The sequence below is a fragment of the Ambystoma mexicanum genome, chromosome 6p (assembly GCF_040938575.1).
Source record: "Ambystoma mexicanum isolate Mex_15411 chromosome 6p, UKY_AmexF1_1, whole genome shotgun sequence".
Lineage (NCBI taxonomy): Eukaryota > Metazoa > Chordata > Amphibia > Caudata > Ambystomatidae > Ambystoma > Ambystoma mexicanum.
In genome coordinates this window covers 812,769,117-812,794,730 of record NC_090935.1, presented here as the reverse complement: position 1 = coordinate 812,794,730, position 25,614 = coordinate 812,769,117, and the positions used below count along the sequence as shown (strand labels likewise).

The 25,614-nt window shown below is 51.5% G+C and overlaps 1 protein-coding gene across 3 annotated transcripts in view; it reads left to right on the top strand.

Moving 5' to 3' along the window:
- The window catches only part of ST8SIA4 (ST8 alpha-N-acetyl-neuraminide alpha-2,8-sialyltransferase 4), a 715,738-nt gene that overhangs the window by 371,306 nt on the left and 318,818 nt on the right, over positions 1-25,614 (top strand). For all 3 annotated transcript variants that reach the window (XM_069625456.1, XM_069625457.1, XM_069625458.1), the window contains exon 4: positions 633-926. In XM_069625456.1, coding sequence (XP_069481557.1) covers positions 633-926 — 294 coding nt within the window. The remainder of the gene's footprint in view (positions 1-632; positions 927-25,614) is intronic.

Sequence of the window (25,614 nt, the reverse complement as noted above, 5' to 3'; positions counted from 1 at the left end):
CCCCAGAGAGGTAACGCACGGCATAGCACCAAGGCATAAAGAGGTATGGACACTGCTTTCCCTCTCTGGGAGATTTTACTTCTCCTTGAAAGTGGAGAAGTGGAGCAAAGCAGAAATAACTCTCCAGCATGCAATACTCCTAGGTCTCCGAGGCACACATGGTGTGACTCCGGCATGTATTCTCATGCTGGTGGTAAAGTAATGGATTCCCGTGGATTCAGCCTGCATTTAAGAAACTGCTAAGTGGAGGAGGATTCTATGGGAATCCATTGTTAATGCTAACTGCCAGGCATAATTTTATACATCATTTAATTAATTCGAATTTTTTTTAAATGAACCCATTCAGTTTAACATACCTTATTTCTTCACGTTACAATCCATATTTAAAACATGGCCACCAATAAATAAATAAATAAATACATTATTTGTATTATTATTAGTATTAGTAGCAGTAGTAGTAGTAGTATTTACTACTAGTATCGGTAACAGTTATTCCAAATATAATAATAACTTGGGCATGTATCCTTCACTTCAAACAGAGGATCCGATTGGTCATTCCTTAATGATATTTTACTTATGGCCATTTTTCTATACACAATTGTATGATTTGTCTGATTATTTTTGTCTTTCAGATGCAATCTGGCACCAGTGGTGGAGTTTGCCGATGACGTTGGGACTAAGTCTGACTTCATTACCATGAATCCTTCAGTGGTCCAAAGAGCATTTGGGGGATTCCGCAATGTGAGTGATCGAGAAAAATTTGTGCAAAGACTATCCATGCTGAATGACAGTGTCCTCTGGATCCCGGCATTCATGGTGAAAGGCGGAGAGAAGCATGTGGAATGGGTGAATGCATTGATTCTCAAGAACCAGCTGAAAGTGCGAACTGCCTACCCATCGCTGAGACTTATTCATGCTGTCAGAGGGTAAGTCGCTGGAGACGAATCACCTGACTTCTTGAATGAAAGTTAAGCAAGCCACGGAGGGGTTTTTGTAAATCTCAGAAGGAATGCGATTGTGTGTTATTGGTTTCCAATAGGAATAATTCATCCTCCAGCCCATAGTTAGCAACAAATGTACTTTTCATTGATTTCTATGAATGCCCTTGAAAGCTATAAAATGTGAAGGGCTAAACGTTTGACCTTTTTTTGTTTTCTAGCTCTTCACTGAGGACATTATCTTATTAAAATGTATCCAGGGTGGACTCCAGATGATAACGATGTAATGAAACCATTGAAATTCAGTAGAAAACGTTCTTGTTAAAGTGACGTTAATTTGATGGTTTAACACAACAAAACCCTTGAAATGTTAGAAGCTATGCCACTTTACGCCTGAGTGTCCCCATTGCATAACTCATGAGCACAATGATGACATCACTGATGGCATCACTAATAGCGTCCCATATTACATCATTGATAACATCACAGGAAACAAGAGCACACAATGGCAGCCATGACCGTTTGTCACATTCACACGTGACCTACGGCCATGCCCTTGACCCTGCCCAAACTAGCTACTGAGTCCAGCCCAATGTCATTTTACCGGATAGGGGCTTGTGACCACAGTGCTGGGATTAGCCTCCTGCCATGCCCCAGGCCCTGGCAGTACAGCCGAAGTATCCAGTGGGTCTGGCCCGTGGCCATGCCTAATGCCCACTTTACCCCTTTGATGGATTCAATCCTGTATTGCAGCTCTTTTTCATGCACTAAACAGTCACCTTTACAATGTTTTTCTCATGTTTTGATGTAAGCCAAGAGACAAGAAAAAGTGTTATTCTGTGATATATGTTTTGATGTCATCAGTATGCTCATTGGTATGCTCTAGTTTCCAATGGTGTCATCAACAGTGTAATAAGTGATGTTATCAGTGATGTCATATGTGATGCCAACTGTTATCTCCTCAGTGTGGTCATTGGCCGCACGACAGGAAAGTTCAGAGTTAAGGTGGCATATTTTCCAACATTTCAAGGGTTTTGCTTTGTTAAACTATACTTTGCCATCACTTCAACTAAACCTTTCCTACTGATTTTCAGAGGTTTTATTGTGGTGAACTATTTCAACTTAACTCTCTTGTAACTAATGTTTTGTCACTGATTTTCAAGGGTTTTGTTATGTGATATATCCCACCGCCTGTAGTACTTTTTTATAAATCACATATGTCATATTCAATATTATCAGTATATTTCTAAGTAGACTTTTTCTGCATTACATGTCCGTGGCCAGCTGGTCATGGTGTCTGACCGTGGGCAGTTTCCGCTTTGCAATAATGACAAATAGGGATGGGAATGTGTGGGGTCGTTTCATCATACTTTCTCACTCCAGCTCAGTCACCAGCTGACATCCATAGAACATTGTGCATAAACTTTCAACCTACGCTCCCAGAGTTGTCACTCACTCACATTCACCAGCATTCGAACAGCATGCATGGAGGATCAGTGGGACCTAGACAAAAGACATCACATCCATGCATTCATACAGACCCAAGATTCCACACACCACCCTCCTTTACACACCACAAGAGGGGAACAAAACACACTGTGTACACTGATTAACATCCAAACAATGACACTGACGCATGCTCACACCTCATGCACACTCAACTACACCCTCACAAGCTGTTGCTGTTAGAGACTTACATGTGGATTTCAAGCCCTATCCTTCACCCACATAGGGGCACACACAAAAGTAACAATTGTATTAGGAATTAACTCAGCTGAACAAAAAGGGATCAGACCAACATCATCACCCACCTCGGGTGCAAACCTGCAATCCACCACACCTACAGCAGGAGGTCCGTAGATCCACACTACTGAAGAAAACACACCAACACTCACTCACCTTCGGTGCAAACAAGGAAACCACCAAAACAAGATCTGACATTTCCTAGATCCAAACACAACCACCACCACTAGGCAAAACACCCAGCCCACCCATCCTAATAAGGGTGACGGACTCAACCAAGGTAGCACATCTACACAAGTGCCAACACCAAGAAACACCAAAAGGGGCCATAACTGTAATGCCTACTCACTCACCACAGAATGCTGGACAGGGGATCAACCTCAATTTCAGCGGATGCTCTTAAAAACTCACACTGGCAAAATATTCCCATAATTTGCCCAGGAGTAACATCAGTATCATGGTTGTAAGCGACTTCAATTCAACACTACAGCTAAGTCAATGCCTAGTCTGGGATGCTGATGGAAGCCCTTATTGATGTATTTTTATGTCCAGTTCATTTACTCTGGATGACAACCCTTATATAACACCCCTCTCTCAGAATCCCCCTGACCCCGCTGAGCCAAGAAGTAGGTTTGTTTTGCAAATTTAAAAGGTTTATTTGAAAATTAAACAATATATATCTATCACACTTTTATAGTAAATTAATATTTGATAGCACACTTGTGAGGATGATAGTGATCAACAATGGATAATGTTACAGTGGTACACTCTTTTTGATGGCTTAGAAGTGATATAGAGAGGATGAAGTAGCTGAGAATGCTTTTATGGCTTCAAGGACAATGCAATGATGAATGAAAATGCAGTACAGAAAATAAACTTGATATGACTTCAACAAAAGACAATGTAATCACTTTTCTTTGACAATTCACCCCCCCCCCCTTTATGCAAGATAAAGAGACGGAAGGAAAGCACACAGTTCTCAGGAATGCAATCAAATATAATTCAGTTCCCCCCTACCAAGCTTAGAGGAAAACAGGTAGGATTTTTAAACACAGGCAATATACTTTGATGTGGTATGCAAAGAAGTGAGAAATATGCTAAAAATGCTTTTAATTCCCTATAGGGGGTTCAGGGTGAGTGAGAGATACTTTAAATTAATTCAGGATCACTTTAGTAATGCTCTATGAATGATTGTTAGATTGCACACGAATTTCAGCAAGGAAAGCAAGGACAAATATTTTTACAAGTGGCTGAAATTAAGCAAAATGTCAAATCGCGGCAAATTTAGTCGCGTGCGTCAAGCGCAATTACGGAGGCACTATAAGGGGTAGCAAGTCGGTTTTAGGTTCGTTGGAAAGCTTAGAATCTTAGCTTTAAGATGACAGTTGAAACCCGCTCCTAGCACAAACGGTTCCGGAGATACGGCCGATTTAGTAAAGGTAGTTTTTCGGATTTGAAATTTTAAAGCTCAGAATGACAGATGACAGTTTTCAGTTTCAAAGATGACAGAATGACACGATTCTAGGAGGCAGTTCTAATAGGCTAAAATAGTTTGGATTAGATTATTTTAAACTAAGAGATTGGTTTTGGCACAGCGCTAGCTGGGTACTCACACTAGATTTTGGACAGGAATGCGACTTCGTCACCGATCGGGTCAGGCTTGGCTGGACATCTGCTAGCAGTTCTTCACAGCGATCTGGTCTCTGGTTCTCTCTGGTTCCGGATACAGCACTGCTTTCTGGATACTGCTACAGGTTCTTGCAAAAGTTCTTGGCAAAGAATTCAAACAGCTCATCTGGCTGTTGAATAGTTTGGTTGGTTTTGAGGCCTGCTGAAGAGGATTCAGCTTGTGGATTCAGGCCTCTCTGCTACAAATTCTGGAGTTAATTTCTGGTCTCTGGAGATTGATGGATTTGAAGTCTGGATCTCTGGATGTGAAGTTTGAAGTCTCCCGGCAAAGCGTCCTGCAAGAAAGTGGAAAGTGAATGTCTCTACCTGGGTTTCAATGTTCCTTTTATGTGTTTTGAAAATGGGTGTGTGCCTGGGCCTAGCTAAGCCTGCCCCTCTCACTTATCATTGGCCAAGCTTTCCTCTCTCCCTTGATTGGGGGAAAGAAATGGAGTGTCAGAGTGATGGTGTAGGTTTTATGGTCAGAGGAACCTCCCCTTGTCAAATTGCACACAAATCTATTTCTGACCCAAATACATATTTATCTATGTACCATTTTTCTAATATTATAGGTCCAGTTAACATATTTTCTGTAGCACCAAACCATCCGATCCCTGTCTTTGTACGATGTTGTGTCCACTTATGACAGAATTCTCCCCTTTTCATCCAGATAACGACCTAGAAACCTTTCCAGATTTTACACAATTGTGCACCAGGGATATGGGTTTCAGATGATAAAGTGTCCGATTTTTAACATGCATACATTTCGAGTAACAACCTTTTTTTCCGCTACTATCCCCAAGAACATACCACAGGGTCCTAACACCTCTTAAAATTTGCACAGAAAAATCGCAAGAATGATGATGTTATTTATATAATTTTGACAAGTCCGCACTGTGAATTATCCATCTTTTTAAAATCATGCTCTGGCCCAAAGGAGTGTGGTTTTCCAAAGTACATGGTGGAATTTCTGGTTTATCCACTTCCCCCAAGCTCAGCTTGCTCTCACCGGCACTGCCCCTCCCAGTTTCTCCCAAGAGGAAGCCACTTTACGGCCCCCCCCCAATATAACATTTGCCTCAGCCAGTGACAGTGCTTTGTTTAGTTTCCTGTAGTCCCCATGTGCTCCTCCCCTAATCCAATCAGAGAGGAGTCATCTCCTTTTATCAGGGGCAGCAGAATGCAGCCAGGCCTGGGAAGAGTTGTTGAGCCAGTTCAACTCCTGTCGGGGGTAGTTGTCAGGCAGAATTCAGCTAAATGTCACTTTAGTTCTCAGTTTTCTACATTCAAATCCAACTTACAATTTTTGCACATGCAGCTAGAATGCTGATTCTACGTTCAAAACTATGACATTTAAACAATTGCAACCTATGTGACACTCACAAGTAGGTCACTCATTTATTCTAAACATTTCGATTTTAGTGGCTTTAAACCCAAATTCACTTAAGCTGCTGACATCCCCAGCTATTTTTTTGAAATATACATTAAATAATTACTTCCTTCAATTCATTTCAGAATATAGTTTTACATTGTATCCACCTCTTAGCAAGTCTTTCCTTGGCCTGGTTTGGGTTCATTTGTTCAGTTTTACACAAAAGTCTGGTGGTTTTAAAACGCCGACTTTCTGATAGTGGTGAGCACCAGTATTGCATCCATTTTTGACATTAAGAAAATGAATTCCCCCCAGTTCTGGGTTGCTTTTGGCAATCAGCATTGCCATTCCCAATGGTTTCAGGCTACTGTGTGTGTAGCCAAATGGTGGTTTTAGGCAGTGCCCTCCTGTGCTCACAACATAGGCAAAAATGGGTGGCAGCCTATTCTTCATGTTTTCCCTGTGCACTCTCTGGGGAGTTCTGGCCATCATGATGTTTTCAATGCCAGTAATGCACAGTTGTATGGTAGGGCTTGGATACATGGGTAAAAACATCCCACAGGGTACACAAAAGGAATCCTGAGGGGTGGGGAAATACCATGAAAAAGAAATCAGCCGATGGAGGCCTGCTAAAAAAATTAAAAATAAATAACGCCAATGGCTGAAACCCTAACCTGCATAAATAAGGCTTACATCCTTCTCAGCAACAATCCACAATGCATTGCGGAGGATACTCAAACATCCGCCGGGGTGCAGCTGTGTGCATAGATATTTATATAAACACAAGGGAAAGCATCATTGTATGCAGTCCATTTAACTGTTGCACTTTGCTAGCTGGTAAATGTTGAAAAGTATTAGACCCAGAATGTCCTGTCTACAGGATAATGCGAGTTTAGGCATGCGTAAAATATTCACTGAACAGCTCATACCGTTATCCACCCTCAAGGAAGACACAATCACCACAATTACAAATGTAAGAAACCCCAGTCTACCTATATTTGCCGTGATACCACAACACATAGACACTCTTGAGTCTGGAAAATGTCACCCAGACAATTCAGAAAGTTAGGACTTGCCCAAGACACAATAATTTGTATCTGACAATGAGGCCATAATATTGCGATGTATGACCACACACATGGCTTTGGCACATAACTAAACCTGGCCCAACAACTAGGAAAATAACAAGATCTGTGCAGGTTGCAATAAGAAATTATCAGCCTGCCTGGGAAGCCCCCCACCTGTGTTCAGGTGCACTACTACAAGATAATTCTCCATTCTTCGAGCAATACTCTCCCAGCTGTATCAAGCACCTTCGATAGTCTCTCCAGACAGAACACGCTGCCTAGTCCTCCCAGTCCTTTCTTCATCCACCAAAGGGTGTGGGCCTGAACAACGCTGGCACCTCTTTCTTCATCCACCAAAGTATGCGGTTTGTGATAGCACTTCACGCACTAGACATAACAGACCACCCAGGATGCTCCATGATGCCACGATTACCCAGCAGGATGCCACAAGATGAGCTGCTCTGGCAATGCTCAATGGCACTCTGTTCCTTCACCCAGAACTCAATGACTGGCATACTGAGAAAAGTGTAGACTCCATACCCACGGGGTCCTACGAAGGTATGTGTGGACAAGCGTTGCTTCTGCATACAGGCACTTGAAACATCAAAAAAGCAGCTTCCTAACACCAGCAGAGCTCTGCGCTGTGAACAAACTAGCCTGATGATCTAATGTAATGAAAAGCGTAATGACCACGCTGGGCATGTTGCCATTCACGAATAACTTGAGCAGGCCCACTGGGGGTACCTTCAAAGTGCTCCATGTTGTGCCACACTGTGAGCACACTGGATGGTAACAGAGTCTGGGGAAATCAAAATCTTTGCAGGTCCAAACAACAAAGTTGGTTCTCACTTGAGGATGGTTGGAAAGTCTATTGGGGCGAGTGAGTGTGCCATCTTCAATGTGCCCCCTCCACAGCACATTTAGCCTTCTAATTTGAAGACCAGCTTGTCGAAATACACCATGACACATTTCTAGTTACTCTTATCAGTTAACACACCCACCCACCTAACTCACTCACTTCAGCTTAGAACATTCACACACTAACATTCATCCTACATTCCCTGAGCTGTCCTCACTCACATTCATCAACATTCTACCAGCGTTCATGGAGGACAAGCTTGACATAGACAACAGACATCACATCCATGCATTCATACACACCGAAGATACCACACCCTACTACTCTTATTTTAAGCATGTTGTCATTTCTAATTCTCACAAACATATCATGAGAACATCTTGCATTGATGAAAAATGCACATTGGGAGCTGTATAAAAGATTCTGCAGCTGGGGCATCCTGCTCTTTGCCAAATGTTAAAAGTCTACTGGACAGATTTGCACTAATCCACTCAAAGACACATCTGCACAACTCTGCGCCCAACTTATTTTGAATTTGAAGCTAATCCACTCAGTAGTTTAGACTGCACATGTTCAATGGATGATTATTCAAAGCAATAGGCCAACACTCTTGTCATAGGAAATGAAGATAGGAGAGGTGACAGGTGAGGAGGAACACACAGCCTGTGGTTGTGTTTGGCAATTTACCCACTCATTAAAAGTCGTTGGCAGAATTAGCCCGTGTGGCAATTCCCACCCACGACCTTCCTAAACACATCTCCCTGGGAGCTCTTTGAGCTAGCAATATCAAGCTGTAACATTGAACTTTGTACTGTGGAGGGCCTGCTGGTGTTATTTCAAAGCACCCCTCTGAGCGTTAATGGCTTAATTGCAGCTGTAAATGTGTAAATGCGTATAGGCATTCACCATCCACTGCTATCATATGCTCAGATACACGAGTGATTATCCATCTGTTGCCGTCTCACGGTCAGATAGTACCGTTATGGCAGTACCTGCCAAATGACTATGTTATGTCTACACAAATGCCAGAACTGTAGGCTTTACCAATGCTTGTTTTCAGTGCTTAATATTTTTTAAATCGTTCCATGAATTTCAACCAAGCTTTCCAATTTTGGGGGGGTGTTTGTCGAAAAGCATCTTCGGGTGGAAGATTGTATACAGATATGTCAAATGAGTACAAAAGTTATGAGCCATGGACATCATTTTACATTTAGGGGAAAATTACACCAAAACGTATTGAGTTCAGACACACAGAACTATAGGAGCTAAGGACAATCATAGGGATTTTGTTTGCTCCCATTATTGGTTTGAATGGATGCATACATAAGTCTGACAAATACTTTGTAGCTGTCAGTGGAATTGGTGACTTTTTCTTTTAACACATTGCATTAAAACAAAGAGTCAGATTGCAGTGGTGAAATTGTGTTAATTTCAAGTGCAAACATCAGAACAATCATCACATAGCAAGAAACAGCCACCCAGAAGTTAATGCAATAAATGGCCATGTTTAAAAGGTATTTTAAATACAGGGTTTAAAAATAGCAAATTGTCCTGACGTCACAGTGGTTCATTGTGAAAAAGCATAGGAAATTCTCATAGGCAGCATACACAGCCGAAAGCAAACTAGAATTTGGGAACCGCCATAAAAAAACATATTTAAAACATGTGATATAAGAGGTGAAGTACAGCCCCTCAAACTATAGCCAATAGCTCCCTTAGGTGTGGATTCTAAAATCTTTGCATCCTTGGTCTTGGCTGAACTATCCCCATGGGCTCCTAGTGCAGGAGTCTTGAAGCCAAACCAAATAGGCTTCAGAAAAGGGATCGGGACAACAACTGCAAGGTACATTATTGACCACATAAACAGGTTGTTTGGCATAAGCGCACCCCAGAAACTTATATCGTATCCATTGATTTATCAATGGTATTTGACAGAGTTGAGGGAGGTGTGCTATGGTCCAAACTAAATAATTGGGGCACTCCTAACCACTTGCTGTCAATTCTGATTAAAGTACACACCGAGAAAATACTTAGAATAATACTAAATCAAGGGGGAAAACTGTCTTCTGCCATACCTAATAATACTAAGTCAAGGGGGAAAACTGTCTTCTGCCATACCTACATCTAATAGGTTGCACGATGGCTGTGTCCTGGCCCCCCTATTATTTAACATCTATATGTCGGATGTGAGAGTGACACTGGCAGATGCAGTGTCTGTCTCCCCATCTATGTTTGGGTTTAAAACTGGCTGGCTCACCTACGCGGATAATATCTTGCTCTTAGATCAACTCATTCAGTGCATCTTGAAGTCCTTTGGTCATTACAGGAAGGCAACTGACTCGACTATTGATCCTACAAAATCAAGAATGATGGTTGTACATGCTGGACGCAGGAAAGCCTGCACAAGTTGGGCTATGAACACCCACAAAATTGAGGAGGTGAAGCAAAGGGGAAGGCGCTGATGGAGTAACCCACTTAGCTTGGTCCTCGAGCGTCTCTCCAATGTTTATGGTTTTTACAACATGAGGCATGTGAAAGTATGATTGGGACCTTACTGTGCACTTTCACATTATTAATGGTAAATGTATACACTCACATAGGCCGATTCATGGAATAAATGTGCGCCGAAAATCCCGGCGCAGAGGGGCCAATACGTGCGCTGCGCCGAAAATTAGCGAAAAGCGCAGGGAAACCAGCGCACGTCGATTCATGGAAGTCCGTGCGCAAGAAAAGCAGAGGACGTGCGCTGAAAAAGCGCGCGGCGCAGGCCGGCGCACAGGTCAACCAACGTCGTGCGCCACGGCCACTGCGCTATCACTCCGAGCGCAGCGCACAGCTCTAAAGTAGGCGGAACACAGGGCGGGACACTCGGAATGGGGAATAAAATGGGGCACAACACTCGGAATGGGGAAGAATGTGGGCGGCACGGGGAAAGTTTAGGAGGCAAGTGCGCGGAACGCCCACACGCTCGCATACAACACGTATTCATGGAATAGAATAGGGCAAAAAAGCGCACGCTCAAAGCAGCGCACAGGCACAAACAGGCACAAACACGACCGCCACAAGAAAGCAGGCGGTAGCGTCTCTGCGCCTGCAAGAAATGTGCGCTAAAAGGTGCGCCAACAAATAGCACCTATATACAGACATGATCAATGTCCAATACTGTGGCCCTCCAGGACAAATGACGTACAAAGGGGTACCCACAAACACAGACACGCGCTGAGAGAAAAAATAAACGTGTGCGTGTATACCGGGGTGCGCGGGAAGTTGCACACGCGATATGGCCGGGTACGTGGATTTCAGGGGTGCGCGGGAAGTTCCACACGCGATTAGTCAGGGTACGTGGATTGCAGGGGTGCGCGGGAAGTTGCACACACGATATGTCCGGGTACGTGGATTTCAGGGGTGCGCGGGAAGTTCCACACGCGATTAGTCAGGGTACGTGGATTGCAGGGGTGCGCGGGAAGTCCCACACGCGATATGTCCGGGTACGTGGATTTCAGGGGTGCGCGGGAAGTTCCACACGCGATTAGTCAGGGTACGTGGATTGCAGGGGTGCGCGGGAAGTTCCACACGCGATATGTCCGGGTACGTGGATTTCAGGGGTGCGCGGGAAGTTCCACACGCGATTAGTCAGGGTACGTGGATTGCAGGGGTGCGCGGGAAGTTCCACACGCGATATGGCCGGGTACGTGGATTTCAGGGGTGCGTGGGAAGTTCCACACGCGATATGGCCGGCTACGTGGATTTCAGGGGTGCGCGGGAAGTTCCACACGCGATTAGTCAGGGTACGTGGATTGCAGGGGTGCGCGGGAAGTTGCACACGCGATATGGCCGGGTACGTGGATTTCAGGGGTGCGCGGGAAGTTCCACACGCGATATGGCCGGGTACGTGGATTTCAGGGGTGCGCGGGAAGTTCCACACGCGATATGGCCGGCTACGTGGATTTCAGGGGTGCGCGGGAAGTTGCACACGCGATATGGCCGGGTACGTGGATTTCAGGGGTGCGCCGGAAGTTCCACACGCGATATGGCCGGGTACGTGGATTTCAGGGGTGCGCGGGAAGTTCCACACGCGATATGGCCGGCTACGTGGATTTCAGGGGTGCGCGGGAAGTTCCACACGCGATATGGCCGGCTACGTGGATTTCAGGGGTGCGCGGGAAGTTCCACACGCGATATGGCAGGGTACGTGGATTTCAGGGGTGCGCGGGAAGTTCCACACGCGATATGGCCGGCTACGTGGATTTCAGGGGTGCGCGGGAAGTTCCACACGCGATTAGTCAGGGTACGTGGATTGCAGGGGTGCGCGGGAAGTTGCACACGCGATATGGCCGGGTACGTGGATTTCAGGGGTGCGCGGGAAGTTCCACACGCGATATGGCCGGGTACGTGGATTTCAGGGGTGCGCGGGAAGTTCCACACGCGAATTGGCTGTGTGCTCCCAGGCATTACCTTTACACCCTCCACGGCCCCTGCAGGCAGCACACACCACAGGGAACTACCCTGCACACCTGCTCATGTCTCCCACCACCCCCACCCCCCATCCACCAGGGACACCCTCCACCAGGCCCCCACCCATGTCTCCCACCACCCCCACCCCCAGCACTGTGGGGAACCTGCCAGCAGGCCCCCACCCATGTCCAACCCATGTCTCCCACCACCCCCACCCCCCATCCACCAGGGACACCCTCCACCAGGCCCCCACCCATGTCTCCCACCACCCCCACCCCCCATCCACCAGGGACACCCTCCACCAGGCCCCCACCCATGTCTCCCACCACCCCCACCCCCAGCACTGTGGGGAACCTGCCAGCAGGCCCCCACCCATGTCCAACCCATGTCTCCCACCACCCCCACCCCCCATCCACCAGGGACACCCTCCACCAGGCCCCCACCCATGTCTCCCACCACCCCCACCCCCAGCACTGTGGGGAACCTGCCAGCAGGCCCCCACCCATGTCCAACCCATGTCTCCCACCACCCCCACCCCCCATCCACCAGGGACACCCTCCACCAGGCCCCCACCCATGTCTCCCACCACCCCCACCCCCAGCACTGTGGGGAACCTGCCAGCAGGCCCCCACCCATGTCCAACCCATGTCTCCCACCACCCCCACCCCCCATCCACCAGGGACACCCTCCACCAGGCCCCCACCCATGTCTCCCACCACCCCCACCCCCAGCACTGTGGGGAACCTGCCAGCAGGCCCCCACCCATGTCCAACCCATGTCTCCCACCACCCCCACCCCCCATCCACCAGGGACACCCTCCACCAGGCCCCCACCCATGTCCCCCACCACCCCCACCCCCAGCACTGTGGGGAACCTGCCAGCAGGCCCCCACCCATGTCCAACCCATGTCTCCCACCACCCCCACCCCCCATCCACCAGGGACACCCTCCACCAGGCCCCCACCCATGTCTCCCACCACCCCCACCCCCAGCACTGTGGGGAACCTGCCAGCAGGCCCCCACCCATGTCCAACCCATGTCTCCCACCACCCCCACCCCCCATCCACCAGGGACACCCTCCACCAGGCCCCCACCCATGTCCCCCACCACCCCCACCCCCAGCACTGTGGGGAACCTGCCAGCAGGCCCCCACCCATGTCCAACCCATGTCTCCCACCACCCCCACCCCCCATCCACCAGGGACACCCTCCACCAGGCCCCCACCCATGTCTCCCACCACCCCCACCCCCCACTCCCCAGGGACACCCTCCACCAGGCCCCCACCCATGTCTCCCACCACCCCCACCCCCCATCCACCAGGGACACCCTCCACCAGGCCCCCACCCATGTCTCCCACCACCCCCACCCCCCAGGGACACCCTCCACCAGGCCCCCACCCATGTCTCCCACCACCCCCACCCCCCATCCACCAGGGACACCCTCCACCAGGCCCCCACCCATGTCTCCCACCACCCCCACCCCCCATCCACCAGGGACACCCTCCACCAGGCCCCCACCCATGTCTCCCACCACCCCCACCCCCAGCACTGTGGGGAACCTGCCAGCAGGCCCCCACCCATGTCCAACCCATGTCTCCCACCACCCCCACCCACCATCCACCAGGGACACCCTCCACCAGGCCCCCACCCATGTCTCCCACCACCCCCACCCCCCATCCACCAGGGACACCCTCCACCAGGCCCCCACCCATGTCTCCCACCACCCCCACCCCCCATCCACCAGGGACACCCTCCACCAGGCCCCCACCCATGTCTCCCACCACCCCCACCCCCAGCACTGTGGGGAACCTGCCAGCAAGCCCCCACCCATGTCCAACCCATGTCTCCCACCACCCCCACCCCCCATCCACCAGGGACACCCTCCACCAGGCCCCCACCCATGTCTCCCCCCACCCCCACCCCCAGCACTGTGGGGAACCTGCCAGCAGGCCCCCACCCATGTCCAACCCATGTCTCCCACCACCCCCACCCCCCACCCCCCAGGGACACCCTCCACCAGGCCCCCACCCATGTCTCCCACCACCCCCACCCCCCATCCACCAGGGACACCCTCCACCAGGCCCCCACCCATGTCTCCCACCACCCCCACCCCCCATCCACCAGGGTCACCCTCCACCAGGCCCCCACCCATGTCTCCCACCACCCCCACCCCCATCCACCAGGGACACCCTCCACCAGGCCCCCACCCATGTCTCCCACCACCCCCACCCCCCATCCACCAGGGACACCCTCCACCAGGCCCCCACCCATGTCTCCCACCACCCCCACCCCCAGCACTGTGGGGAACCTGCCAGCAGGCCCCCACCCATGTCCAACCCATGTCTCCCACCACCCCCACCCCCCATCCACCAGGGACACCCTCCACCAGGCCCCCACCCATGTCTCCCCCCACCCCCACCCCCAGCACTGTGGGGAACCTGCCAGCAGGCCCCCACCCATGTCCAACCCATGTCTCCCACCACCCCCACCCCCCATCCACCAGGGACACCCTCCACCAGGCCCCCACCCATGTCTCCCACCACCCCCACCCCCCACCCCCCAGGGACACCCTCCACCAGGCCCCCACCCATGTCTCCCACCACCCCCACCCCCCATCCACCAGGGACACCCTCCACCAGGCCCCCACCCATGTCTCCCACCACCCCCAGCACTGTGGGGAACCTGCCAGCAGGCCCCCACCCATGTCCCCCTGGCCCCAGGTCCTGACGATACACAATCATGGCAGTAATGGCCAGCATACCCAGCACAAACACCCAGGCAAGGATTGCATGCACCCACATAGTGAATGCAATCACATGACACAACCCCAAAGGCAAGTATGCAAAAGAACACATGTCCGTCACACACACATACACAATGGGTGCAAGTGAATGTCAAAACCCATATCATGACATGTAAGAAACCAAAGAGAAAATAACACAAGTGTAAGATAATATAAAAATGTATTAAAAACAAAAATTAAGTAAACCAATAAAACATACAACTATGTGGCAAAGTAAATAAAAGGTCCATGTCCGAGAACAAAAATGATAAACCAAAAAACAAAGGATTAAAAAATCAATAGAATTTGTCCAAAGCAAAACCATGTAGTAGGAAATCAAAGAAAAACCATTACGTCATGGTGTAAACAATAAGAAAATAAAAAAATGTATCTCCCAAAAAATAACAATATATACAGGAATGTTCCAGGGTCCATGAGCCCAACACCACAAATGAAACCTAATACTAACTAATAAAAAAAATATGTACAAAAAAGTGGCCATTGTCCGAGCGGTCCAAAATAATTAAAATAAATAAAGGAAACCTAGCACTAACTAACTAAAAAACTATATACAAAGGCAGCGGGCTAGTCCTGCGGCTCACTTGGTGATGCTGGCCAGGGCATCCTCGAACTCCATGTCAATGTCCTGGAGGCGGGACTCTGTCCTGGCCCCGAGGTCTCGCAGGGACAACCCCATGTGCTCACCAAAATCCCTGCGAGCCTCCTCGAGGCACTCAGCCCGCCTCAATGCCCGACGCATGGAGATCTCCGCCCTGGCCATGGCGAGCCGCTCCTCTTCCGCCCGCTGCCGCTCCGCACCTATCCGCTGGCCAAACTCCTCCCACACGGAACACACCGCCATGCCAGGGTTGCCCTGCCCTCCGGCCGATGCCTGCCCCTCTGATCTTGATGGCCCTGAGCCATGATGCCTCCCACGTCGAGCCCGCTGCTGCCTCCGACGCCACTGCCTCTGCCAGCACGACGGCATCCAGGCTGATGGTAACCACCGACGCCGTCGTGCACGTGCCCTGCCCGATGATGCCGGCACATCTTCCATCTGCTGGGGTCCACTTGCTGTGTTGTCCACCCCTGCTGGACCTCCGACTCCCAACTGTGGCAGGGATGGGATCCCCACCGAGCTGGCTGCATTGGTCGGGGCAGGTCCACAGGGGGCCATGGTGGCATCTGGGCCGGAAGACGGCAAGGAGAACGACCGGTGGATAGCCTGCACAGAGGAGGAGAGGGCCGTCAGATTGGCCAACACATGCAGGAACCCCCCGAACATGGCCGATCCCAATTGGGCCACGTCGGCACGGTGCACTTCGTGATGACGTGCGTGCTCCTCCCGGGAAGCACGCACGGCATCACGAATCACAGCCGTGCGCATCGCGACCCCAATCAGGACCTGCTCCACGCGGCCAGGGGTTCCCACGGCCGCAGGTGGAGGGGAGTCAGTTGACATGGACATCCCCTCTACCTGCGGACGGGCCTGGGACGGGGCATCCCTGCTGGTGCATGGTGGTGCACTCACAGGGTCAGGGACAGCGACATGCACAGGCACCTCCACGGTGACCTGTGCTGCCTCCTGCCCCTGGCCCTGGACTGCACCACTTGCACCAGCAGGGATGCTCCCACCAGGCCCCATGTGTGCACCAGTGTCGGCCTCCTCCTCCTCTGTGCAAACCACCAACCTGGATGGCTCCTCACCGTCTTCCGCCGTAGCAGGCCCCTGTGGGGGCTCACCCACCCCTTCCGCTGCAGCCGTGGGGGCATCCCCGCCGCCTTGCTCCACAGCGCCGTCTCCGCCCTCTTCTTCACTAGCCGCTGCGTAGAGGGAGACAAAGGACACAAGCATCAGGCTACTGTAAAATGGTCCCCTAGACAGGAAGCAATAGCAGATGAGCACCCCTGTCAAAGTACACTTCCATCATGTCCCTCCACAACACATGGGTCAGTCCAGGCAAAACACACACAGTAACAGGCATGGTGCATGCCATGCACATTTCCATGCATGTCCAATTGACTCTTGAAACATTCAATGATATGTAACTCACATGCATCATGGCTCATGCATATCACATGCACACACTTCACCTCAGTTACATCCATCTGGCCCCAAACACTACGAACACAGGCGAAACAAGGGTAAGTTGGGTGTGTCACTGAATCTGTGCATTGTCACACACATGTGTCATGCATCCATGGCATGCACAAGTCACAGACACGCAGGTCAGGCACACAGACATGGCTACCATATATGTACCTGGCATCAGCACCCATCCTTCACCCCCATCCATGTCCAGGTACAGAGACTGGCATGCTCTCATGTCCTAAATCTGCATAGGGCTCCCCATGCCGCATTTCAACACATGCAACAACCATGTGGGTCACACATCACTGGTCGCACATGCATTACCATGATGTCCCTGCACACATACATGCATACATGGCCCATGGCACACATACAGGCAAGTATCATAGAACCAGCACACCGCAACATGCCCTGTCTCACACAGTAATGCTTGCACACTTACCGCTCAACTCCAGACGGGCCTCCCTCTCAAGAACCTGGGCGTGGAGCGCTGGGCGTACGCGTTCCAGGACCCTCTTCTGGATGGAACTCATGCGGCCCCGGCCCCCCTCCACGAGGCGCCGGGCCATCACAAGGGTCCTGGACCTCAAGTCCTCCCAGCGCTTCTTGATCTTCTGGACGTTGCGGGTTGCCACCCCCTCCGCGTTGATGGCAACCACACAGTCGGCCCAGATCCTCTCCCGTCCTTCCTTGCTGGCGCGGGACGATCCAAAGAGGGCATCATACTGCCCCAGGACATGCTCCACCAGGACACCAACTTCGGTGGCAGTGAAGCTGGTGCCCCTCTGCCCCTCTGGCCTGGGGTTGCCACTGGTGCCAGATGTGGAAGTGCCCGAAATGGCAACCCCAGAGGCAGGTGTGGGTGGGCAACTGGGTCCTGGGGCTGGGCTGTGGAGCGATGTAATCCCAGTTGGGAGTCTTCAGTTCCAGCAGGGGTGGACACAGCAACAGGACCCCTGCAGATGGCTGATGTGCAGGCACCAAATGGCAGGGCACGGTGGCAGCAGGCAGGCAGGCAGGCAGCAGCAGATAGCACGTGGGAGGCTGCTCAGGGCACTGGGGGGGCAGTAACTCGGCCTTCTGGGCAGGAGCGTGGTGTTCCGTGTGTTTTCGGGTGGCCAGCTTGATACGGAGTGATTTGGCACGTGAAATTCCTGCACGTCAGCGTGAAATCCGAGGAAAGGCCCTTAGCGCGTAAGTGCGTCAGCACGCATACGCGATTCTATTGGACCAGAGTCCCTCACCGCGTAAGCGCGTCTGACGTGATCCGCACGGGCGTTCCCCACTCAGCACGTGATGACGGAGCACACGTGGAAATACTGCACGTCAGAGTGTCATCGCCTGTAATTGGCCAAAAGTGCGCGTACACGCGATTGGCCTATGTACGTGTATTACATCGTGTGTAATTGGCCAAAAGTGCGCGTACACGCGATTGGCCTATGTACGTGTATTACATCGCGTGTAATTGGCCAAAAGTGCGCGTACACGCGATTGGCCTATGTACGTGTATTTCATTGCGTGTAATTGGCCGAAAGTGCGCGTACACGCCATTGGCCTATGTACGTGTATTTCAGGGGTGCGCGGGCACTTACACACGCAAGTACGTCAGCGCACCTGTATGCCTGCTGCGTGGGAATTTCCACACGCTATTGGAGTGGGAACTAGATTCCAGGGGTGCGAGGGTCACACGCTCGCCTAGAACACGCGCAAGGCATTAATTTGCGCACTTATCAATAAACAAGCCAGATGCCAGGATGAACATACCGTTCCTAGCAGCAGTGGCAGTGGGCTACCAAAGGAGGAGGAGGAGGAGAGTCAGGGCCAGAATATTCACACCCAGAACCAGCCTATTCGGGATGCCTGATGACCAGGTGTATGGGAGGTACAGGTTTCCAGCACACATCATACTGGACCTGGTCAGTGAGTGGGAGGATGACCTCACATCACCCACCCTGTGCTCCCAAGCACTCAGCCCCCTGCAGAAGGTCCTGAATGTACTGCACTTCTTGGCCACTGGATCCTTTCAGCGGACAAGTGCCATAGTGGGTGGTGTGTCACAGGCCACGCAGTCACGCTGCCTACACCAGGTCTTGAACATCATCACTGCACGGCCATCAGTCCGCAGGCACATATATCTCCCCAGGACTCATGCAGAAAGGCGGACGTGCATCCAGGAATTCTATGGTGTGGCTCAATTCCCCAAAGTGCTTGGTGCAATTGACTGCACACATGTGGCTCTACGTCCACCCAGGGCAACAGAGCACATCTATAGAAACCGCAAGCACTGGCATTCCATCAACGTGCAAGTTGTATGCAATGCCAAGGGAATAATCACATCAGTATATGCCAACTATCCCGGGTCCACCCACGACAGCTTCATCTACAGAATGTCTACCCTATGCCGGGGCCTAGAGGCTGGCCAGCATGGAGATACATGGCTGCTTGGTGAGCATGAATGCCACTGCACATGCATGCATGTCAGATACTGGGTCATGACACAACACCACTAATGATACCCATCACCACCTCCTCAGGGGACAGTGCCTACCCTATCAGCCCCCACATGATGACCCCAATCCGGAACCCCACCACGCCACCCGAGGTAAGGTACAACACAGCCCACATTGCAACACGGGGCATAGTGGAGCGCACATTCGGAGTGCTGAAGTCACGCTTTCGCTCCCTTGACCGTTCTGGCGGGCAGCTGTTATATGCTCCCCGAATAGTGTGCAGGATCATAGTGGCAGCATGTGTCCTGCACAACGTTGCAACACGCCGGGGCCTGCCCGTGGACATGGTGGTGCCCCCACATCCACAACCACATGCACGCCCGCTGCGCATGGGAGGGGAAAGGGCACGGGGGGTGGCAGCCCGTACGCAACTGGTGGCCAACTTCTTCACCTAGGAATCACAGTGCTGGCTAGTGCACACTGCTCTGGCACATACCATCTGACAATCAATGATGACACTACCTGACAATGTCACAAAATTACTTGACAATAAACTGTCAGATACACATCAGCCTGAGATTGTTAACATGGAAGTGTCACTATGTGTGCACCCCTACCTACACATACACCAGCAATGCATCACAACGAAAAGACACAACTCCATCAATCAAATATGCATTGCCACAGGCGATTCACTACATGACAACATTGCCATGTCACCCATTCCCTTCACAGTCCCGCCACTGAGGACACCATGTCATGGTATGTGAGAGCAAACAAACTGGCCATCACAACATGACACCGGTGTCACAAATAGCAGTGCCCCAAATGGAACATAGCCGCACTTGAACAGCTAACCGCGCTGGAGCCACTACTACACACCTGTGTAAGAGTAATTTCAATCAAATTACACACCAACCCACCCTGAAGCCCACCCAAACAAGACACAATGCATGTAATCAATGGTAGTCTCATTACCTGATTCTGCTGGTATGTCCTCACCGTCCAGATGTACAGTGATGGCGCCACGCAAAAGTGTCAGTGCACATCTACCGACATGTAGTCTGACTCCAGAGAGTATGCCCGTGTGAAGAACTGTGTGAAATACCTGCAAAACATGAGCAACATATGTAAGTAGAGGCACATATCAAACCATCATGCATAGTTAGGTGCAACAACAATGTACACTATGAATGTCTACACAGTATTGACTATGGACTGGCCAACAGCTCATGGGAGTCCAATGTCACCGTGTAATTTGCTGTCACTTGGGCACACCCTTTGCAAGCCCATGGAAACGGAAGCAGGAGGGGTGTGGATGTCTGCTACCCAAGCATCGAAACCAAACTCAGGACAAGCCTGCATGTGCCCAGCCACAATACAGTGTATGCCCAGGTACCCACACAAGGCAACACTCTTGGAAAAGAAAAAAGAAAATTGAGAAAAAATGGCCATGAAAGGGCCGGCGGGGGGGGGGGCCACCTATGAGGTCCGAGGACAGGATGCACGCCACAATCCACCTGTGTGCATCATGGGAAACTAAAACACCCCATAGGCTCGTGGCCCACACGGCTACTCTGTTGTTGGAGATGAGTCGCTATCGCTCTGGCCAGACCCTGCAGCTGACTCAGGAGGTGGGGGAGCTGCCTCAGAAGATGGTGTGACAATGGGAGGCAGCCCACGCAAAGCACGGGTTTGCTCCTCCATGGCTGCAAGCAGGCGGGTCTGGTAGTTCTGGTTCTGGGTTATAATCATGCGGAGGTCCCCATGCAGTAACTTCCGGGATGACCTGACCTCCGCACGAGTTGCCTGCATCTCGGCCGAGAGCGTCCGTGTCAGACGCTCCAGCTGCTCCTCTGTCCTTCTATGGGATGAAGCCTCAAGCTCTAACAGGGTCGACCTGAGGTGATGGAATTCTTCCCTCAGGCCTTCCCTGTGGCGCTGGGACTCCATGGAAAGTGATTCCCGCAGAGTCGCCAGTGCCGCCCGCCTGTCCTTGTTGGACGCCAACATATCCTCCCTGTGTGCCTGGCAGATGGACTCTGTAGCCTGCTCCAGTCGCTCCATCAGCCTTTCTGGGGGGACAATGGAAGTGGCCACCCTATCCATGGCCTGTGCAATCATCTCGGATGATGCTGCCTGTTGGTTGGCCATACCGTAGATGGATTGCTCCCAAGCGGTATTGCCAGGTGGCATACGGCCACCACGTTGACGGGCACCACACCTGCCTGGGGCAAGGCGGACTGCGCCTTGCTGTGCCGGCAAGGCCTCAGGCTGCAGGACTGCATTCCCTCTCTGATCTGCAGCCCCAGGAACAGGATCAGAGATTGTGTGGTGTGGCCCTGCATCCGTAACCACCGGAGGCTGAGCTGCCGACACTGACATCCCCATTGAGGGCAATGGCCCGGCTGCAGGTGGGTCGGACAGAGGAGATTCTCTCCCAAGAACACTCACCTGCGACTGCACATAGGTGTCATCCTCCGAGTCTACACCTGAATACTGCTCGGGGGAGGAACCCCCAGAGACACCCCTCGACAGCACGACCTGCAGCACTTGTGGGTTTTCACCCACAAACACACCACGTCCCTCACTTGTGGAAGGTCGGCCCGGGTTGCCCTCCTGGGACGGCTCAACCACCACATCCCCAGCATCAACAAGTGCTTCGTCCCCTGCAAAGACATGAAAGAGAAAAATGGAAACAGGCATTAGCACCATGGCATGCAACAAGGGCTGATGAACAACAGAGGCAGTAGTTCTACGACACATGTCCCACATGACTGGGAGACCTCCTATGCATTCACCATCACTGGGTCTGTAGGGGAGGCTCAGGGCATACAATGTACAGATTGGAGAGCAACGCCTGCTCACCATGCTGCCTAGCACTGCCATCACACATTGGCCGGTGATTGCCATGTCAAAGGCACATGCCATCACACACATGGCATGTGACATAGCCACCAAGTGAAGAGGGAGAGGAGGGCAACTTTTTTGGATTTCAACCACTCTGGTCCTGACATTGCATCATCACATCAATAAGTTAACATGTTGTACATGGATCTGCTAGTCCAAATTGGCCACGATGCACAGTGCCTTGTCTACATCAACAAAATGCAGTAAACAATGAGATTCCACCTCCCCATCACCTGTAAAGGAATCATATAGCATTCGTGAAGCACCGGTCCAGAAATGTATGAAGGTACAGCGGAGCACTGAGGGGTGGTGGGGCAGTAGGGGATGCCAGTCAACAATCCTACTGGTGCTGGTGTCATTCATGTCACGCAAGTGCAGGGGTGGGTGGCACAATGAAGTGCAAGGGGAAGTGGCGGCTGGAAGTGCTGTACAAGGTAAGTAGGACTTAACGTCAAGGGCAGATGGTGTTAGGCGCAGACAAGTGCTGGGGGGGGTGGCCTATAGGGGTACAGAGACAATCATGCAGTGCTGTGGGCTCGGAGGGGACAGGGGAGGTACACACTGCATCTGGCTCGGCAAGGTCCTTGCAGATTTCTATGTGTCCTGCAGAGTTGTCACATGCCGCAGATATGTGCCCTTGGATTGGGGATCTCATCTTGGTGAAAAGGGTGAGGCACTATTGCCTTTGGAGCATGTGGCAGGCCAGTTTGCCAGAGGATGAGCATGATGCAGGACATTCCCTCTCTGCCACCCGGCACCTGTGGTCTGGGTTCACAAGATCCGAGTCATGCCAGGACTCTGCATTGGCATGGGGCTTCAGACAGGTGGTCATGACCGTGGCAAAGACATCCAGTGTACCTGACATAGAGTGGAGCATGGAGTGGGCCCTGTCAGGATGGGAGTGAGCCTAAGGGGGAGCTGGATGGGGGGGAGATTTTGGCAGCATGAGCCTCGACTGACACACACTTCATGGGTTGGAATACCAAGAAGGTGTGTGACAGTGGTGAGGGTGGCTTTGCCTGTGGGGTGGTGAGGGTGAGCTGGGAGGAGAGGAGAATGTGATCACTCCAGGAGAGAGGAGTGCAGAGATGGACGGAGAGGGGAAAGTCAGATGAGATCAGAGCATCAAGAGTGTGCCCTGCAGAATGAGTAGGGACAGACGGGAGTCTAGAGGGTGAGAGGGAGTTGCTGAGGTCACAGAAAGGTCACGTGGGGGGGTCAACAAGCATGCAGGTGGATGCGTACAGCACCAAGGAAGAGGATTTCTGTGTCTGGGGACATGAGTGAGGAGGAGAGGTGAGGACACTCAGAAAGGAAGTAGTACATTTGACCAGTTTTCCCAGACACAGTACGCACAGTTTGTGAATGTCAAGGTGTGGTAGAGAGAGACGTCACACAAGCCATTCCAGAGTGGAGTAGGTCTAAGTAGGAGTGACAGTGGCAGGAATACCCTCAGGGAAGCCAAGGGCACACCCCCCCTGCACAGTAGTGGCGGGCCAAGGAGAGGGTCTCCTGAACATCAGGTAGGAGTGTGTGAAGGATGCAGACAGAGCTGGCCGTCAGACATGTTTCCATGAGACCAAGGATGTCAAGGTGCATAACCTCATGTAAGTGACAGATATCGGAGGAATGCCTGATGCAGCCGCAGTGAAAGGAGTGTAATTGTGGAGGAGGTTGACAGCCTTGGAGGACTTACGGGGAGTGCTAGAGATCAGAGGTGCAGCATGTGTAGGAGTTGGAGTGGGAGGCGGAGAAGGATCATGGGAGGGTGCAGGGAGGCAGTGCAGGATTGATGAGGAGAGAGGAGGGGGGACAGCAGGAGAGGAAAGGAAGTTGATGAGATGTGGGTAGCATTTCTCAAGGAGAATGAGGTTGGCCTAAGGGCCTTGGACTGAGATGCTCCCATTACCATGCACATCAATTGTGGCCTCTGAGGATTGGAAGGAGGCCAGGAGTACACCCCAACGGGTCCCACCATTGATGGTGGAAGAGGAGCAAGGAGAGAGGACAGGGACCATGTGAAGGGTCTATGGGACAGGCAAAGGCATGTATGAGCAGATGTCAGTGAGAGTTGGCTTTGAGTAGGCTCAGATGCACTTGTCAGCAATAGGGTGGGTCGCATTGGAGGGCAGGGTGCCCTCATTTGACTGTTAGCAAGCAGGTGTCGTGAGTAGGGCACGATGGTCTGAACTGTAGAAGTCAGGGAAGATAGACCATGAAGAGCAGCATGGAGTGTGAGGGAATGGGGCTCGAAACCAGACGGTACCAAAGCACACAGGTAGGAGGTGGATGTCAAGGCAACATCCACAGTATGACAGCATGTTGGTTGGCATTTATATACAGAGGACGCATTAGCATGTGGTATCATTGCATGTCAGGCATGTGAAGATGAAACTTGATTGGCTGGGGGAAAGTATAGGAATGGTATGTAAGACATCAGATGAATAGACAGGGGAGTATGAGCAACAATGTAGTGACAAAATGACAATTCAAGGGCAACTTCCATGGTGTAGGGCCATATGTGCACTGTTGCCAGTTGGGATAGTGCTGTGGGCAGATGGTGTTGCACTGAACATACTGGATGAGGCACATGGGTGCCACTATCAACTCTGCCACACACCTCCTTGACAGGCACCCAACATGAATGCTTCACACACACACCATGCACATGGATAATACACACATGCATGTGCACTCACCGGATGATGCCTCGTAATCAGGGAGATCTCCCACACCTTGGAGTTGTCCCTCGGTGACGTAGGATCCAGCTACGGACTCGTGTGGTGTGAGTTCTATTTCCTGTGCTGGGGACCCACCTCCAGTCACCAAGGTTGCGGCATGACTTGAGGCCAGCTTATCCTTTGCCCTGCGCTTAAGGTCATTCCAGCGCTTCTGGCAATCACTAGCTGTGCGCCTCACTACTCCAAGGGCACTTATTCTGTCAGCAATGGTCTGCCAGTGTGCCTGGCGTCTGGCATGTGTGGTCTTGGACCCTGCAACGATGACCATTTCCCTATCATGATCTGACACATACTGAACAAGTGCATTCAGTTCGGCGTCTGTGAAGCTTGGCTTCCTTGATGGGCCGGACTGTGCAGCCGTGCCTGGGGCATCAGCCTGTGCCGGACGTGCACTCTTCCTCTTGCGCTTGGAAGGGGGTGGGGATCCAGAGTGTCCTACGCCGCTGTGGACACTAGGGGCAGGAGCCGTGGTGGACTCAGTACTGGGTGTGTGGGATTGCACACTCAGCATGGGAGTAGGTGCAGGCATTGGGGGTAGT